Below are 20180 nucleotides of genomic sequence, written 5' to 3' on the forward strand. Positions count from 1 at the left end.
TAGAGGCTATCTATACCTGGATTTGAAATTTAGTGCTTGGTTGATTTCTATCTATTTGTGTAGTGTTTGCAGAGCCTGTAAAGTAATTAGAAATTTTTCTATCTCGATTACACGTAGTTTGCTTATATCATTAGCTTAAAGTCATATTTAGAGGGAACCTTACCACTTTTTCATAGTCTTCAGCTTCAACAGATTAACAGTTAATTTCTAATATGAAAGGTACAATGTGTGTTTTATTATTATACCCATATGCTGGGCCATGAAAGGTATTAAAACTTACTAATGTCAACACTTACCTTGGAATATTCCACAATTAGTATTATATCTGTAAACTTAAAACCAAATAACAAAGGATATGTCAGCTATTAATGGAAATATTTTTATGTTATCTTGGCAGAATTATATGGAAAATGTTTTATAGTTCCCAAATTTAAAACTGTTTACTTACAGTAACAAGATTCTGAGATCTTACAGTAGTAATTTTTCAATTAGTCTTCATATCATTTGGATTCTAGAAAGTTATCTTTAAAAAATGAGAAGTTGAAACAGAAATCACTCATTATTATCAAGAGGCTCTCTCTCCAGGAATGCAGGAAATTGAGAGCAGAGTTTGTGATGGCGTAGCTGTTGAGTTACCTGAAATTTGTCTTGGTCATATGGCAAGACCTTTAGTAGATATCAAAACGAGACTTCCTTAAGCCTAGTTGGAACTTAATAATTATATTTAAGAGCACCATTTTTATATTATAATAATCCCAACCAAAGATTTCAGGGAGCATCTAGGGGACTAGCCATTTGACTATAAAAATTATTTTAAAGGATGTTAAAGAGTATGTCTTAAGGGTTTTTTTAAACTCTGTGCTTTATTAATAAAACCCTGTTTTATTATGAACATTGACTTGCCTTTAGATGCCCTTAAATATTGTATTTTGTGGCCAAGTATTTTTTCCCCTTATATCTAGATCAAAATACAGAAGCTAGAAAGTTTGTCCTCGAGGTTATTCAGTGGGGGGAAATTCCTTACCAAACCCTATGTCCTGAGTCGTCTCCTTTTTCTGTATCCCAACGCTGGCTTTTTGCTTTGTCCTTTTGGCTACTGGAAGGTACTACCTCTGCTTACAACTGCGAGATGACATCGTGTCCGGAAGGCTGCCCTGCTCCTTTGTCACTCTTGCCCTCTTGGGTTCCTACACTGTCCAGTCAGAACTTGGCGACTATGACCCAGATGAATGCGGGAATGATTACATTAGTGAGTTCCGCTTTGCTCCAAATCACACTAAAGAACTTGAAGATAAAGTGATCGAGCTGCACAAGAGTCACAGGTTAGTGGAAGAAACCCTGAGAACAGTCCATTTCAGTTGTGCCTTGATGAGCGAGCATCGCTTTCACTACCTACTTTTCCCAGGACTGATTTCAGTGCATTATGGATGGTACTTTGGCAGAGCAGGGTTCTGCACTGGGTACAGTTCTGGGACAGTTAGGTTCTTACTTAGATACCAATTTATAAAGTTTTCTTTTTAAAAGCCACCTTATTATTTTTCTTCCCTCAGAGCCCAGATCTGCTGGGGCTACTATGGGGGCTTGCTTATTAGACAGCAAGGGAGCTAAGTACAAAATAGTACAGCCTGGCCAGGTGAAAGAAAAGCAGCATTGTAACATTTTTTTTTTCTTATCAGAGGAATGACGCCAGCAGAAGCCGAGATGCATTTCTTGGAAAATGCCAAAAAACTATCCATGTATGGGGTAGATTTACATCATGCCAAGGTATGCTTTTTTTTTTTATTTTATGTATTTATTTTTAGAGAGGGGAAATGGAGGGAGAAAGAGAGGAAGAGAAACGTCGGTGTGAGAGAGGAAAATTGATCAGTTGCCTCTTACATGCGCCCTAACTGGGGGTCTGAACTTGCAACCCAGGCATGTGACCTTACCAGGAATCTTTGCAGAATGATGCCCAATCAACTGAGCGACACTGGTCAGGACAGTATGCATTGTTTAAATCCCAAACTTTTATTTTAATTTTATTTAATTCAGTACAGTTACTGCTAAAAGCTGCTGATTTTTACTTCAGTATGTGTAAACCAGAACTTTGGGAATTCAAATCTGTGTTTTACTTTTAAGGCTTGCACAAAGATAAAGCAAATTTAACTGTCTGATATTTTACTGAGGGGTTGGTTCTGCATGATTCGTGGTCTCAGGCAACTGAAAGTTGTCCGTAGGCAGGGCCTGTGATTGCCTGTTAATTCAGTTTGAAATTTATCTCAACTTAGTAAGCTCTGAGCTCACCCTGCCTTCCCTGTCTCAGTTGTATCTCCCACTTTGTACTGTAACATGCCCTTTGTTCCTGTCAAACCCTGTTTCTGCCTTGTGCCTGAAAGTGCTCAGTTTGTCTGCACTGTCCTGCTCCTCTCTGCCTGCCTGCCTGCCTGCCTAAACTTGGCTGATTGTCCAAGACCCAATGATCACATCTGTTATATGTGAAGTACTGCTTATGGCCCTGTTCTGGTTACCCACCAGGCACCCAGTAAATTCATGTGAAATTTAGCCCCATCTCTAAAGGTGAGGTATTCTGATCAATAACCAGTACTTTGAAATAACATTGTTAGTTTTGAAGTTCAGCTTACATTAACCACCCAAGCTAAGGATTGCCTGGTTGAATGATGATTGGTGAAATGTTCAAGTGTCTTGGCTATGGTGTCTTGTGAGGAAAAAGTTGGAATTAGACTATCCGAGGGTAAAGGTTGTAATGATGCATAGAGCAGCTTTTACTCCATGTCATGCTTTTTCTAGAATCTACGTATTTTTCAGAAGTGAGAAAAGGAGTGTATAGACTATTAGTCTTTTATTTGAACAACTATGAATAAAGCACTGTGGCCCTGGCTGGGTGACAGAGTTGATTGGAGTGTTGTCCATGTACCAAAAGGTTGCGGGTTTGATTCCTAGTACGGGCACATACCTGGGCTGTAGGTTTGATCCCTGGTCCGGGCGCATACCAGAGGCAATCTATCGATGTTTCTCTTTCACATCCATTTCTCTCTCTCTCTCTCTCTCTCTTTCCCACCCTTTCTAAAATCAGTGAACCTATCCTCCAGGGAGGATTAAAATAAATAAATAAATAACATATTGTGGATGTACAGGCAAGCTTTTATGAAAAGTAATATCATCAAAACATGAGAAATTTGTTAGGATCTTAAGGATAGATTCTATCACATCAGCAGTGTTAAAAGATCACTGTTTGCAGTTCAAGGGCCTTTTCTTCTGATATGGGCTGATAAGGTAGCATTGCTCCGGTTATGGGAATGTGCCTTTACTGCCAATACACCAATTTCATGGTCTTGGACTCATAAGAATGTGCATTTAACAAGCTTCTAGGCAAGCAAGTATCTTACATAGTCAAGTTGGCGGTCAAGAAATGAAGAGAGGTTTAGCTGGCTCTGGGCAGACAAACAACTCAACAGCCCTGAGGTCCCATGAAAGGGAAATCTATGATCTGTAGGGTCTGTTGATGCTACATATGGGGCTGCTCCCTGGATGGTGTTTGGGGAGAGACTAATCCTCAGTGGATTTGGACTAGAAAATGGTGACCATTATGTGAATGCAGGTCTGATTGGTTCTGTCTGTGGATCATTTTGTACATCACACAGGATGAGCACTTCTAAGGGCTGAAGGCCTGAGCACTAACTAGCATAATCCCAGAGACTTGGCTGGGGCTTATCCCAGGGATGGGCTGGTGCATTGTGCCAGGCTCTTTGATATTTGTGTGTAATTAGAACAGCAGGTGTAGCTGTATTAATTTGCAAGTTTATTATTATATTTTTTCACTTATTTTGCAATCAGAGAATAAAGTTGTTTTATATTTTATGCCAGGTATAAGACAGGATGAGAATTTAAAAGGAAAATAAAGGCACACACTAGTAAGATTTTCTCTCGGAGTTTTTTCTTAGGTGACTAAAAGATAAGGAAACAAGAAGGAAATAAAGGTAGCCTGAACATTTGAGTGAATTGAAAGCTGTTTTTGAATTACATTACACATGATGATTCACTTACTGCCCAGGAAAAATAAATAAATGAAAGATTAGGGCATGCTTTTAGGGAAGTGGAACTCAGGATGTATGTGTTTCCATCAGTGAAAATAAAATCACTTAACATTGCTATAGCTACTGAGTTAAAATAGATAGCTGCAATAATATGATTTGAAATTATGCCAATTAAAAAAAGAAAATTAAGGAAGTGCAAATATAGCCTGCTATAGGAATTTCATCTGAATATTAAGTATAATAAATGATTCAGCTATGATTCAGTTATGGACTCCTTTTCTCATGCATCCACACTTCATCATTTTAAGAAGGAAATTTACTGAATTAAATTATAGCTAATTTCCGGTCATAACATGGTATAAAAGACATGGTATAAAATTAGGCTTTAAGACCTACTTAGAAATTCGGAATTTCAATCTTGAACTCCACAGCTCTATATAAAGCATAAATACCCATATTAGATGAAGGTCCCTTGTTTTGGAAAACCTGTTCTAAGTGCTTCTTTTTTCCCCCTTGGGAAGACTGTCCCTGCTTGTTTATCATCTAATGTCAGTCCGAATAGGCTCTGTGAGAGTTATTTATTTCATATAACATTCTAAAATTTAGATCTAAATTCATATTGGATATCCAATGGACCAAATGATAATGAAAGACAGCAAAGTTTAAACATTGTTTTTTAAATTGAGGGAATCGCGTGCCCATTTATTTTAAATACGAGAGACTGAGAGTACCCAGGTCTGCCTTCAGTAGCCCCTGCTACAGGGAGCATTAAATGTGTTCATTGGTAGGGAAGCACACATGTTCCCTAGAAAGGCTGCTTGCTGATAGAGCTTTGAACACAAAAGATTTATCAAACTAACCTCAATTCTGTGGACTGTGGCCAAAAACTTGAGGGAAAAAAAGTATCATTTTACTCCTGTTGTTGTTGCTTTGTGATTGATGGAGACCATCATCCAGTTTAATACCCACTTGCCCGATATTTTCTTTCTTCATTTGCCAAACATGTAATGGCTTAACACATGCCAGGTAGGCACTGTCTTCATCCTGTGGTTACAGAGATTAAACAGAGCTCCTGTTCTAAACCAGCTACAGCCCTGAGGAAAAGGAATATCGGTGGGCGTTCATTGCAGTACTGTTTGCTGAAGGTGTGCGGGATACAACAGAACGATACAGGGCTGCAGAGAAGTTCACGTTGGCGGGTTCAAGGAGACCAGGAAAGAAGCAAAGGAGCCTTCCTAATGATCTTGCCCATGAAGATTCCCTTCACTTGTGATTGAAAATAGATAAAATAATGAAAAATATTTTAAATGTTCTTTCCCTCTTTCACTCAAAGGCATATTTTCTAAGCTTTATGTTCTTTATCAAAAAGAAAGTGAATCAAAGAGCAGTTACTCAGAGAGCGTGACGGCATTTCTGCTCATGGCATGAGGTGGTCACCCCTGAACTGCCTTGGGAGCAGATCGGCTGGTTCTAAAGGATCAGTAATGCCAGCTACTTGTCAGCATCAGGTTATAGCTCTTTAAATGCTCTGTCAGATTAAAGCCCTGGGTAAGTGGTGGGCAGTTTCTGGCCTTAGAGTTCTCTTCAGATTTTATTATGTTGGAATATGCTTCCATCAAGCATTTTCACTCCTGTAATTTCATATCTAATGGAGTGAAAATGTTTCAAAGGTAAATTATTTCATTTTGAACCAACTATAAACTTATATATTTCCCAGAGATCGACCAAAGTATTTATTTTTGATTCTGGAATGTTCACTTTGTACCTTGCACCGACAGAAATTAGAAGTAAATTCCCACAATATGGATGAGTCAGTATCTCCCATTTGGATTCCACCATTTTCCTCTCCCCTCTTCGCTGGTGCTGCAGTGACTCAAAGCTGGGGACAGCCCTGCTGCTTAATGGCAAGGCAGCTTTGCCTCCGTTGTAAGTCCTGCTTCCAACAACCAGTGAGCAGGATGGAGGCTGTGCCTCACACACATTCCTGCCTTTGTCACTTGTTTCTACCCCACTTGAGGCCACAATAGGTGTTCATTTTATCCTGATTTCACCTGAATACAACATTTAGAGTGTGTAGACTATACATGGTATGTCTCCTGAACTCGATATAACATCTCTGATGACCTCTGGGACCTCTGGACATCACACATCCCTAGGAAATGACCTGAATGTAAAATATGCAAATAACAAAACAAATTGCAAATGTAGCATGATGTCACTTTTGTTATAAAAGGCTAAACTATACAAACATGCAAAATGTACCTACGTGTGAATCATACTGTTAAGGGTGATCACCACTGGGCAGTGTGTGTGTTGGGGGCCTTTTGGGGAAGTGCAGTTCATATTTTAGGAAGAAAAACTTTTATATTTAAATATTATTCTGACAGTCACGGAATAGAAGAGATTGAATCTCTTTTTAAAGTAACAAACTTTAAAACACTCATGAGAAAAGATAGGGCCCCTCCCTTAGTATTTGTATTAGTCAAGAGTGCTGCCTCTGGAGCCAGGCTGCCCACGTTCCCCTGGGACAGATACGTAACCTCTCCATACCTCAGTTTCTGCATCTGTAAAATGGAAATAATAATAGGAACTATGTAAGACTATCCTGGTGAATATTAAAAGAGTTACTATCCATAAAGTGGTTAGAACAGCATGGCACCCATATCTGAGAACTGCGGCTGTCATTTCTGCTATTGACGCCTTTCATCTGGTTGTCACTCTCTACTTGCAGTGTTTCTGTCGTACGTCTAAGATACCTGGGTGAGCAGATTTTACTCTTAACAAATCTCTGGAGTGATAAATATCTTCATTAAAAGGCTGTTATTTAGTGGTGATGCTTTTTTAAATGGCTGCCATATTTTTCTTATTTAAATTAGTGCTACCGTAGTCACTTACGGGCTCTGACATGTAAATGGGTAAATACTGTACCCAGCCAGCTGTAAGTGGAAGTAAGTGAGAAATAAATGAAATCCTGATCCTTTATTCCTTGCTGCTATTTTCCAGGATTCTGAAGGAGTTGAAATTATGTTAGGAGTTTGTGCAAGTGGACTGTTGATATATCGTGACCGACTGCGGATAAATAGATTTGCCTGGCCTAAGGTTCTAAAAATTTCATACAAACGAAACAACTTTTACATTAAGATCCGCCCTGGAGAGGTAAGTATACCCAAATTTACATGTACATTGAGGAAAAGGTAGCTGTTAACAAACAAAAATTTAAATTACCTGCTCACAAGTTCTCAGGATCTCATGACATGGTGGGATATACGTAAATGCCTAAGAGAATTTATTGTACATTTGTCCAATAAACAGGAAGAAATAAAATATTCTTTTTTATTATTTTATTTCAATTCTCCCCACAGCACACATTAATTGAAAAGGTTGTTTTTACATATTTTAATGTGAAATCCAGGTTCATGAATGTTTTGTATATTTCAAGCTGTGTTATAAAAGAAAATCTTAGTCATTGAACCTCTTTGTGAATAAAGGATAGATTTCTTCCTCCCTATTCTATTGTTATGTCCTGCCCTCTCTCTCTCTCTGTCCTCCAAATCTGATAGCATCCTAAAGTGAATAGCTTAGAGATAATGTGCATCAAGGTACAAGAAAGATTAGAATAAGGGGCACAGAGTGTAAATTATGTAAATGTTCCACAACCTAATATATTTTCACCTTTTTTTAAAATCAGAGGTTAATGAAAAAGTCAAAACGAATCCTTATTCCTTGGGCAACAGCATCTATGACTGACTTACTTATCCTCCTTAGCAATTTGTACATGATAGGTAACAAATATCTACATTATCTGCTTAATAGATAATTAATAAATATCTCCATTTCTAATCAGCATGGTTAATACAATGGAGACGAAGCTCTAAGATTGCAGCTCATTTATGTCTCTGAACATTTTCTGGCATAATATGGAATTATCTCCTGTATTCAAAATCAACCTACCCATTGGTGGAAAGTACAATTAGAATATCAGACTGCAAAGCAAGCTGTCATGTTTAATGTAAACACAAAGTTGTACTTATCAATGAAAACGGAAATGATCTGTAAGCTTTTCATGTAAAAACCTGAAATTGCTGTAATTTAAAAAATATTTTCTAAAGACTGCATGTTAAACTTATTACTGATATATATTCATTTGTATCTATTAAACGTTTATTAAGCAAGAATTTATTTATTAGGCATCATGTTGGGCATTGGAAATAGGAAGATAAATATGAACCTTGTTCCTGTCCTTAAAGGGACTTGGTGTTTAGCTGAGAAACAGACTCACACACTTAGGTACAGTGAGAGAATAGTCCACAGACATGGGAAGAGCGTAGTTGTGAGAGGCCCGCGGGGAAAATTGGAGAAATACATCAGGAGACAAGAGTGACTCGGGGAAGATTTTAAATTAGGATGTGACGTAAGTAGATGAACACTTTAAAATGATGGATTTCTTAATGAAATTCAGCTACTTAGTAATGTGATGTGATAAGACCTAAACTGGAGCAGAGGCTCTGGGAATAGAATGAAAGGGGCAAACTTGAGACATGACAGATGACAGAGGCAGAACAGCAGGTATCGGAGACAGGCTGGGGAAGGGTAAAAAGAGGAGGGAGTCCAGGATAATAAGAGGTTTTCAGTTTGCACTAGAGAAGACAATGGAGATAGCATTGTTAGACAAGAGAGCAAAACGGGGCAAATTTCAGGGGGAAAAAAAAGACTGAAATTCCTTTGGGACAGATTTTCAGGGGGTGATTCTTGCACGGTAAGAACTCTAGAACTTGAACAGAGTCATCAGTTGCATACCTTTTATTCAAGGCCTTAGATGTCAAATAAATTACCCAAAGAACAAGAGAAGTTAAAGGGAAAAAAAGACCCTATAACAAAAACTCTGGGTGAGACCACTTTTTGAGAGAGAAATTAGACAGAAGAGGAACATGGAGATTAATAATAACAGCCAGAAAAAGAAAAAAGGGGACAAAAACAGTCACAGATGACAAGGAGATGAGATTCAGGGGACATGTTTAACCAGGATTGCCAGGTGCCAAATGTTAACAGAGGAGGCACAGGTAAGAACTAAGAAAAGTGCATTGGAATTGATAAGATCCTGTTGTGGCATTTAAGAGCTCAGGAAGGAGTTAAGAGCACCTGGCAGGTTGCAGTGAGGTAAGGAGTGGAGTAGCCAAGGCTGCTCATTCATGACCTTTAACAGTGAGGAGTGAGAAGGTTCTGGCTCAGGCAAAAGCAGACTCAAAAGAAAGTTGTTTCCTTCCTTTTTTTTTTTTTTTTTTTACAATCATATTTATAGGCTGAGAAGAATGAGTAAGGAGAAATTGTTGGTGGCCTGAAGGCTTTGAAGAAGTTGCAGGCAATGGGTACAAAGCACAGAGAGCTAAATAAACATTTAAAAAGTGCAGGGGCCTCTATTATCCTTGGGGAAATATCCCAGCTTCTTGCACAACAAGTTAACTTTTTTAAACCCCTGGCCTTTGCATAATATATGATACATATTAGATGCAGGATGAATAAGTGAGGATGGTTTAGTTAAGACCCATAGTACTCAGGCTTGTCAGTTGCGTCACTTAGAGAGCAGTGGTTTTCATGACCACCACTGCGCAGGGACATCCAGGGTAAATAAGAAATTAGGAAAGGCAACTGCAGTTAGAGCAACCTGTGATGTATTTCCCAGTCTTCCCCCTGCCCAGTCCCTCTAAACAAACAAGAAATAAAGGCCAAGCATAAGTATATCTTAACATGCTATGCAGAGGACCCCTCTCCTTAGTTCTTGGCCACATAAATTACTTTTGCTATTGAGTGCATGAGTAATCCGTAGTCAGGTGGCTTTGTGCTCTTTTGGAAACCCTTTACTGTTTAAGATGATTGCCCTCTGGTGGCCGATGCATACTGGCCTCAGAAAATAAAAAAATGAGTATCTGCAATAATAAAATAATTACTCGGGAAATCAGGTATTTCACTTTGCAAAATCAAATGACTGATAGAGTATCACCTGAGCTATATATGCTAAGAAATATGAAGATGTGTTCTCCCATTCTCTGATCAAGAAATGTCAGCATTTTACATGATAATCCATATTATAATGAATAAATAATTTCAGCAATACCTGATACCAAGTTCCAAATACCTAGGATAGAAGCATATTTCCAGACCAGATATTAGGAGAAAATGTCATCTCAAGAATACTATAGACTATAAACCTTTTGTTCATTTCTGTATCTTCGGTTTAAAGTCATAATGTCATGGAGAAACCGTGAAAATTAGGCCTAAAAATGAGATCAGGACAATTTGGTCTCTGGAAGGAATCCAAATATCCTTTCTTGCATTTAGTTTTTATAAAATCCAAATGGTACATAAAACATTTACTATATGTGTAATATAGTTGTCTATACCTGTAGCATTTTAAGAAGATAGACATAAGGGGATTTTTTTCCTTTTAATGAATGAGCATGTGTAATATGAATTATGCATATAGTAACTGACTTAGTGAGTAAAGAAAAAAATGTGGGTGGCATTATGATTTTTAAATTATTTGCTCTTCTGTTATTTATGGTTTTAAACTTGATTCCATTCTTCAATGTTTTTTAAATTTAGTTTGAACAGTTTGAAAGTACCATTGGGTTTAAACTGCCAAACCATAGAGCTGCCAAGCGTTTATGGAAAGTATGCGTTGAACACCATACATTTTTCAGGTAGGTAGAAATCATTTTGCTTTTTTCCTAAGAAAAAATTAGAATGACTGGAATCACATATACCAAAAAAAGATCATCGGGGAGAAGAATGTAGAAGCATATCTTTTCTGTTTCTTCAAGTTTGTTGAAGCCAGGTTACTTCATAAGAAATCCTAAAAGAACTTCTGACTAAATTAGAAGGATTTTCCCAAATTTATTCTATATCTGTCTGCCCCATATCCTCTTTCTTTATTATTTGTAGTGTCTTTTATATTATTTTTATAGGATGTCCACTTTAATTGTCCAGTCCATTTCTTACTATGTTAATAATTTCTCAGTGCCCTGGATTTGCTAGAGTCATCAGGTTTGTGTCTGCATGATACAAGTTATCACTGCTCTTCACTACTCTCACCTAGCTGATTGCTCCTCGCGTTTATAGAACCACAGACTTCCCAGCTACATGGGATGCGAAGGTTCACTAGTCCGACCCAACCCGTTTTGCACATAGTGTCTCTGTAACATCCCTAGTTGATGTGTACTGTGTGAGTTATTTTTTTCTTTTAAAATCAGATTTATTTAATTGCATGTTTGGCATTAATCCTTTAGTACACAAAGCACTTTACCTTTCAGAACAGAGTAAAAAGTTAACATTTTAAAAGTCTGACTTAATTTCTTTTCTGGTGTTTTTTTTCTCTAATGTCTTTAGATTGTTGTTACCAGAAGCACCTCCAAAGAAATTCCTTACCTTGGGTTCCAAGTTTCGTTATAGCGGTAGAACGCAAGCCCAAACAAGAAGAGCCAGCGCATTGATAGATCGTCCAGCCCCTTACTTTGAACGCTCATCAAGTAAACGTTATACCATGTCTCGCAGCTTGGATGGAGGTAGGCATTACATTGGGTCCTTGATCATCTTTGTGGCCACCTAATAGGATGAAACCATCATGAGCTTTCAATAAACACAGATCCTCTTGTATAGTATGAAGTGGAAAGCACTTGTTGGTCTGTGGCTGAATGGCAAGTTTTAACTCCACATCCTCAAAAAGAAAGTACCTTCGTGAGTCTAATGTCTATCACTATGGATTTATATAAAATTACATAAAAGAATGGTACTTAGGAGATGAAGAGCATAACTTTCTTAAGCTGGTGCCCTGAATTTGGAGAGATTCTTTCATTTTGAATATTGCAGTCATATACTCTATAAGTAATCTGACTCCCTTGCCAACATATCTTAAATATAGTCAGGTTTGCTTTAGAGATCTGTTTGAGAAAGAAAACTGTAAGTTAAATTTATCCCTGTTGCTAAAATATTTTATGAATACAATGTGACTCTTATCAGTTGGTGAGTAATAGCTTATGGAAAGGATGACATTCAAATAACAAAGCGAAGGGCTCTAAGTTCAATTCTCTGGTTAATATTAATTACTGCACCAGATGGACTGGGAGAACATTGCCATGTGAATGTTCCTTACTGTTAAGTCAAATGTGTAAGTTAAACGGGGAGAGAATCACTTAAATAACATGTTTTAAGAATGGCATAATTACGAGTTTTCAGTTGGTTTTGGTTTGTGGTACAGTTTTGTATTGATTCTGTAGTTACATGCAGACGTGCTTTCTGCTACAAGACATGGCAGCTGGACTAATAACTTAGAGCCTGAGCCATGGCCGGGCCTCGTCCTCTAATTCAGAGCACCTGGAAGTTAGTCATTTTATGGAAGACCTATTCTGTGCATATAAAGAATTAGAAGTTTCTGGCATGTGTGTACGGTTTTAATAGTAAACAAAAACATAAATAAAAATAAGTTAATGTTAACGGGTGCCTGGGATCACCCTCCTCCTCACCTTTCTGCCACTGTTCACCATAGTTCTTGATACCCTGGTGTGGTTGGTGGGGTGACAGACTCCGAGTCCCCCGATTAAAAAGACTGTATTTTCTTAATTGATGACGTTATAAACTATTTATAGAATAAGTGAAAGTTGTGTTATTAGTGCTATGCTACATACATTACTAGTGAAGTGGAAAGAACGCTCACCTGGCATACATAAATCCAGGCTGAGGTCCAGTTCCTCTATCTGCGTGGTAGGTGGTGAATGATTTAAGCTCTTCCTGTCTGGTGGGACTCATCGTCCTTGGAATGGGAGTAAGGCCACCTCTGACAGCATTGTCGCAAAGACTGATTAAGACATACGTCAAAGCACTCTTGTTACAGATGTAATTATAATTATCTAGATATTTATATTAATAATCATCCTTTATAGGCTTTTGTGAGGTGGCCTAGGAAATTATTACCATTCTGTATCATCCTAGAGTTTCCCGTTTTCAGAATATCTAATTTAGAACCATACGTTTGTAATGAAATGTGTACTAGGACTCTCCAAGTTGGCTCAAGATACTCCTAGATCCATGTTAACATTGAAGTTTTTCTTTCAGGACTGTCTCACTCTTCTTTCTCCTTTAGAGAATCTCTGTAAATTATTTGTGTATTCTCTGAGTCAGTGTTGGAGGCACTTTTGTAGAATCACACCTTTTTCCCTGAATGCCATCCACTTTGTTCAGTGAGGTGTACCCAAGGGAGCACATGTGTTGTGAATGTTGTTTTCCTCATGACCTTTTGTGTGATAATGATTGCTGAGAAGACAGAAGACAATTGTGAAATAAATGTACTAATATCATGCTGTCTCTTCCTCCCTGCCCAAAAGTGATGTTAGTATGTCTTGTCTCTCACTCTTCGGGGTCCTGCCAATTCTAGCGTTTTCCATGCTGCTGCGCCGGGGCCATGACTGCATGTTGGCACATAAACTGCTGTTTGCAAGCTTGCATCTTTTTTTGAATGGCCTAAGTGGGCCTTTAGGAAGCTGTCTTATATGAGCTTTTTTCATCACTATAACAAGACATAAAATATCTTAGTGAAAATATTTTAATGAAATGATTTACTATTAAAAAATGTCAGAATATTTTCTTACATTTATATGAATATGAAAGCAGATTATATTTTGACTGTGATTAGCTACTGTGTGTATTTGAAAAGCAGCATTTGTAAGTTTCAGTAAATATTATGATATCTAAAACAAAATAATGAGTTTCAAATTTTAAAAAATTAACTGAAGCAAGCATCTCTTTCACTAAGACATTTTAGCTGGGATGAATGGCTGCAGCTTCTGTCTCTTAGGTTTGCATGCTTTGTCTTTGCATGAGTTTCATTAGCAACATTTGTCTTGTTTTCCCCAAATATTAGTGATAAATGAACTTATGCATATCTTGGTAGATATCTGTGCATATTTTTTAAAGTGCAATAGAAATTAAAACATCTCTGCACTTCAGTTACTGGAGTTGCCATCTGAATTTTATAATCTCTGTCAAGATGGTTAATTTTCATTGTAACCCTTGTAGCTTGTACATTGTAGGAGACATTTCAGCTGTTATTAATAATAAGTTTTTAAACAAATTTCAGTGCCCATTGGTGAATGGCACTTCCAAAGATATGTTCAAAGTCAAATGTATGAGATCAATTGTCTACTGAAAATGTTATTAGTTGTGGAACCTGCCACTAAGTGCCTGGGACCCGTGCCCAACCAGTTACTCTGGAGTGATAGGCTTGGTAGCAGTTCAGCCTGCCATCCTTGTGCTCATATCCACCCTGACACTCACCCTCACCATACAGCTTGAGAATGGATGAAAACTGTTTTGGTGGCTTCAAGAGATGAGCATTTAAATCATTTTAAAAATCTAGTGTAGATGACATAGAAAGTTGAGTCTATGGTAGCTTAGAGAAGGTACCTGCAGCACTGTCTTGTCTTTTGAGGACAAATCTGATATTTTATAGGGGTCATTTTTTTCATAATGGGACAGTTGATTGTATTTATTTGTCTTCTGACTTAACTATTTCCGACTTTATTTCTTCGATTGTATTCGCTTTTAGCATCAGTGAATGAAAACCATGAAATATACATGAAGGATTCTGTGTCTGCTGCAGAGGTTGGTACTGGCCAGTACGCCACAACAAAGGGCATCTCTCAGACCAACTTGATCACCACTGTGACTCCAGAGAAAAAGGCCGAAGAGGAACGTGACGAGGAGGAGGACAGGCGGAAAAAGGCGGAAGGAGCCGCCCCTGTCGCAGCGATACGGCACGAGGGAAAGGTACATCTCCCAGCCTGCCTCCTGGCACTTGCTCACACTTTTGAGAACTGCTAAATAATGCTGAGACTATAAACCAGGAATGTGTTAAGATTTAGGTTAGTTCATATTTCAGCATCAGTCAAATTCCTATTGTCAATTTTTAAATTATTTCCTCTGTCAACATCTTTCCTTTGAAAGATTCCTCTTCTCAACTTTTTGAGCATCTTTAACAACTGATGTGCTATGTAAGACTTTCAACAACTGTCCTGTCTATACTTTTTAAAAATATATTTAATAGTATATTATGCTTTTCTGTTTGAACTCGCATTGCAATTATCACTAAAGCTGTTTTCTTTGTTCCTGGCCCCATTCTCCTACCCAAGCGCTGTATATTTTTCTAGATATACAGTATAATGGCATTGCTGTTCTTCTGACTGCAAGTAATTGAGTGACCATAGTTTGTATATTTATATAGTGTTTCCTCTCTTTGATGATTACAATTTAATCATCAAAGTAGCAAGTGGGCATGTTTTGGAAAGCGATATTAAGGCAGAAGTTTGCAAGGGAAGATGGAAAGTGAATTTGGCAGCAATTTCCCCAAGGTGTTTTTTTCATTAAATGTGATAACTTTATTTCACCCCAAATTCAATTTATTTTTAAATATTATGTTTATTTTTGATGACCCAGCACAAAGGCATGTAGACGACATATTTCTGGTTACCAGTTTTTGTCTGTAGCAAAGCCACTCCCTAAAAGTCAGAAAACATTAGGAGGTTTATATATGATACTAATGGCAAAAGAGTGGCTCCTGCAATGTATACAGTACAGAATGAAAGGTAATAGCAGAATAAAAATGCTGTATAACTTACAGGCTGGGCTAAAACCTGCATAAATCGGATTCAAAATGTTCTTTTCCACATGGATTCTTCAAATATAGATTTATATGCAAGGACTCACCATCTGGGACTCTATAGAAAAATAACTCTTTTGACAAGAATTTAACAGCGACAGCTAAAAGGTATATAACAAATGTTGTTGTAGTTACATTGGGATATTCCAAATGACCCAGTCCATCATTTTTTTTTAGGTTAAAATTATTTGCCAAACAGGAAAATAAAAACAGGATAGGAAATGATGGCAAAAATATTAGGATCACTTGCGCTGTTAAAATGTGCTTTGTTCTGAATTTTGTTTTTATATACTCTTCCTTTCAGTTAAGTCAAGGCAAGTTTTAAATGGGACATGCAAAGGAGATAAGATACCTGCATAGCAAATGCTCTTCGTGATTTCTTGAAATCACCCATGCCAACATGATTCTCATGGATGTGTAAATACGGTTAAGGTGGCACATAAAAGTAAATGACTTTTAGTTTGCTCCAAAAATAGATCTGGGCAGCCACACTTTACTTGATTACATAAGATATAGCACAAAGCAATGGCCACTTTGTGCCATTTATGCCATGGGAATATAAGAAAGACAAAGAAAACTAAGACTCTTGTAGTCTGAGCCTCTGAGAAGTTAGCACTTTGACCCAAAGTTGCTTTAGAAGGGCTGTGGCTGGGACCCAGGGCTTAAGACGATGGAAGGCTGTCTTCATTTTCCACCTTGCAAAGCTGTCTTTTAAAAACCACGTTAATAATCAAAATGAGATATTATACCTTAATTTTATTATTCTCAAAAATCTTCAAAAAGTAACATAAAGGGGACTCATTTTTTTAAAAAAATGAAAATATGTTACCAAAAATATTATCGGACAACTGATCCCCTCTTCCTTTGATAGGAGGCACGCTTCCTACCTATGATCACCCCAGGTGACTGGGCGGCCTTTTGCCACTGCGGGAACAATTGTCTGCCTGCAGAAGTCAGCTTATAGCCTCTACATTATTCTCAGATCAATGAGATTTGTGGAGGGTCTTGTTGAAAACACAATGTGTAATGTCACATGTGAGTGTTAAGAAAACACATACTTGTCTACTAAAGCGGCACTTCTAAATTCTAATATATCCATGATATAACTTTATTTGTGCCTTTTCTTACCCTTTGTCTCTATAGTTACCAAGTCAGTTAGATAACCACAAGGCAGGTTGGGTAATTTACATGCTATTTGGTCATTAGGCAAAACACAAGTATGTGTGAATGCACACACAGTATCACAGAGAGCAGCAGAAGTCTATCTTCGGACTGTGTGACCGCGACTTGAACTCCCTGGATGTAGCAGCTTCAGTGCTGTGCCCAGGTCCTTTTGGGCGTCTTGCTTGCTTTCCTTCTTCCCCTCCTTGCCTAGCAGCCCTCTGCCACCTGCAGAGGAAACTGGCTATGGTCCTTGAGACCTGCCTGCCCCCCAGCCAGAGGGAATGTAAAGAGCCTCCCATCCCCACAGAAGCCTGAGCTCACTGGCAGGCTGGTTTGTGGGGATGCCTTGTCTTTATCATTCTCTTAAGAAACCAAACTAGGGGCGTTAAACATACCATTTTTCTGCTAATAAAAACCAGAAGGCTGGGAAATTGTATCTTTCTATTATTCATGGGCCACAAATAATACAAAGTAAACACTTGTAAGTCATAATACCAGAAAACATGTTGTTCTTGCTTGTTAGCTTGTTGAAATAACTTACTGGAGTTTAAGTTCCATTTACATCATAGGTAAAGGAGCCAAAATAAGAATTTTCAAAGGAACCTCAATTCTTTATAGAGTCAGACTTCCTAAAATGCTAATTATTGAATTCCCTAAGTGGAACTACTTTTCGAATAGGAGTGGGGCCAGAAACTTCTTTATTTGGAAACCCGCCTGTTTTGGATGTAACTGACTAACCAAGGAAAGGTAATGCTAGAGATTTCTTTTTACATAATCAAAATTTGTATTCATATTTATTTTTAATCTAACTCAACGACAGTAACAGGTCTGTTAGCTACAGATCAGGAAAAGTTATTGAAAGTCTTGATTTAAGTTATTGGAGTTATATTTGCTCTCAAAACCCTAAAACTTTCTAGAGTTGTTCATCTTACCAAGATTTTTTGATCACGTGAAACATGTAGACTTTGAAATTGCCCACAAATATCTTCATTCTGATTTTTTTAAAAAGTCCACCCTCGATTTGACAGTCTAATGGGGAAATGGTAGCCTTTCGTGGTCATGTTGGCATGCACCTGCGTACTTTAAAATTCATGAACAACCCTAGTGCTAAAATTCTTGTTTTACGATTTTATATTGATACCCATAAGAAAATTAACTAATTGCAGTTTTCTTTTTGTCCTTTTGCACCTCTGTTTGCTGCTTTCTGTCTCTTTCTGTCTCTTTCACATCAGTCGCCTAGGCTTGGCACTGACTCATGTCCTCCCCTATCCCCCCCATCAGCCCATTGTCCCCCTGCATCTCGCACAGAGCTCCGTAAGAGGTGTAAGGAGAATGACCGCCAACCTCCGGCTTCTGAGCCCTCTAAAGACACAGTGCCCGTGCACGGAGAGCCCTCCGTGGACTCTGAGGGCAAAGGGAAGCCATACCTAGGGGACCAAGATGTGGCTTTTAGCTACAAACAGCAAACTGGCAAAGGAGCCACCCTGTTCTCCTTCTCCTTGCAGCTCCCTGAGTCCTTCCCTTCTCTTCTAGATGACGATGGGTACCTCTCTTTTCCCAACCTGTCTGAAACCAACCTCCTCCCCCAGAGCTTGCAGCATTATCTCCCAATCCGCTCACCCTCCCTTGTGCCCTGTTTCCTCTTCATCTTTTTCTTTCTGCTCTCCGCCTCCTTCTCAGTGCCATATGCCCTCACTCTCTCCTTCCCTCTGGCTATGTGCCTCTGCTACCTGGAGCCCAAGGCGGCCTCCTTGAGTGCCTCACTAGACAATGACCCGAGTGACAGTTCAGAGGAAGAGGTGTGTACCTCGGCATAGAACACACTTCCCTGTCGTGGTCGGGGCCTTGGTCTGAAACAGTGTTAAACGGCTGCTGCGATAGTGGTCCTACTTTCAGAGCCTCATTTATTGTCTGTGCCAATCTGTGAAGAGGTTTTTGTGTGTTGGGGGAAACAACCCGGCCCCAGGGTTAGGCACAACACCATGTGGATGTAGCAGTCCAAGCCCAGCCCAGGATCGTTCTGCTACCCACGGAATCACATTGCTGGTGAGGAACTCTGCCAGAAGTCAACGCTAAATAACCTGTTAGTGATGTAAAAATCAGGGTTAAGTTATTTTGTTCAGTTACCATTGAATAAAGTAAATTACACACAAGACAGATATATAACTTCCTACTAGATTTATGGAGTGAAAAGATGTTTCACTCAACATCTTTTCATGATAACATTGATGAGATGCCACAGGAACTTAACTGTTGTTTACATCAATTAGCCTATGGTAAATTTGGTTTCATCATACGTCATTTCGTATAAAGTCACAGACCCTATTGACAGGTTCAGTGAGGACTTACTCTATCCTGATACCATGACACATAGTGGTGATATAGCCTAGATCAGGGATTGCTAACCTTTTTCATCTCATGGCATGCATCAACGAATTCCTAAAATTCTGCAGTAAATAGGTACAGTTTTGATTCCTTCGCACTCGACAGCTGTTGTTTTGGCTGTTGTCATTTTTTTACTTGACAGTCAAAAGGAAAAGAAGTCAGTGCCTCTGAGTAAACAGTCAGGGACTGTATGTTTTAAAACTTCGTGTGGCGCACTGGTGGAAGATCGCGGGTCTAGATAAGAGCTGCTCCAGGGCAGACGGGAGAGGGCACTGCCGGAAGGGTGTATCACCACCATCATCTGGGTACTTCACAGAATTGCCAGTGCCTCTCGTCCCTGGAGGTTCTGAAATGTCCCCGCTACCGTCTTCTCTTGTCATTGCCAGACTGCCATTGTTACTCCCAGACATCAGCCAAATCCCATGGGTATTTTGGATCAGAACGAAGATTTCAGCATTGAAACTGCCCACAGGACATCAGTCCTTGGTAGGGCCAGAAACAGGACCAGAAGAAGTGCCATTGAAAACACCAGTTTTCAAGCAGGCAGGAAAAGACTCACTTACGGTTTCTCTGTCTTGTAAAAATGGGCTGAAATTTCATCAGGACTAGCAATGCCAGCGCATATATGGGATGAATTTTTTGAAATCCAGCATGAGCCCATATCTCCACACACAATTGGACGGTCTGGAAAGGCCAGGGAAGTTAGATGAGCCTCTGTGGCTTTCAGCCCAGCAGGCAGGTATTTAGTGGGGAAAGGCTTCAGCCTTCAGCCTCCATCCAAGAAGCCATGCCATCTGTCTGTTTGTTGTCCCTCATCTGAGCCATTGGGTGAGCTGACATTGTAGCCAGCAGTTTTTCCTCTTAATTGCTTTCCTTTCCCACCACTCCATAGC

At 38.8% G+C, this 20180-nt stretch overlaps 1 protein-coding gene across 14 annotated transcripts in view; it reads left to right on the top strand.

Moving 5' to 3' along the window:
- Positions 1–20180, top strand: part of EPB41L3 (erythrocyte membrane protein band 4.1 like 3) — a 136735-nt gene that overhangs the window by 94694 nt on the left and 21861 nt on the right. For 8 of the 14 annotated variants that reach the window (XM_054587394.1, XM_054587397.1, XM_054587396.1 and 5 more), the window contains exons 7-12: positions 1104–1322; positions 1677–1764; positions 7038–7190; positions 10635–10732; positions 11418–11593; positions 14629–14849. In XM_054587394.1, coding sequence (XP_054443369.1) covers positions 1104–1322; positions 1677–1764; positions 7038–7190; positions 10635–10732; positions 11418–11593; positions 14629–14849 — 955 coding nt within the window. Of the gene's footprint in view, positions 1–1103; positions 1323–1676; positions 1765–7037; positions 7191–10634; positions 10733–11417; positions 11594–14628; positions 14850–18134; positions 18702–20180 lie in introns of all 14 variants that reach the window. The other 6 variants (XM_054587400.1, XM_054587404.1, XM_054587401.1 and 3 more) reach the window with 3 other exon arrangements.

The sequence above is a fragment of the Pteronotus mesoamericanus genome, unplaced genomic scaffold (genome assembly GCF_021234165.1).
Source record: "Pteronotus mesoamericanus isolate MK-2021 breed Mesoamerican mustached bat unplaced genomic scaffold, CSHL_Meso_final scaffold_118, whole genome shotgun sequence".
NCBI classification, from domain to species: Eukaryota; Metazoa; Chordata; class Mammalia; order Chiroptera; family Mormoopidae; genus Pteronotus; species Pteronotus mesoamericanus.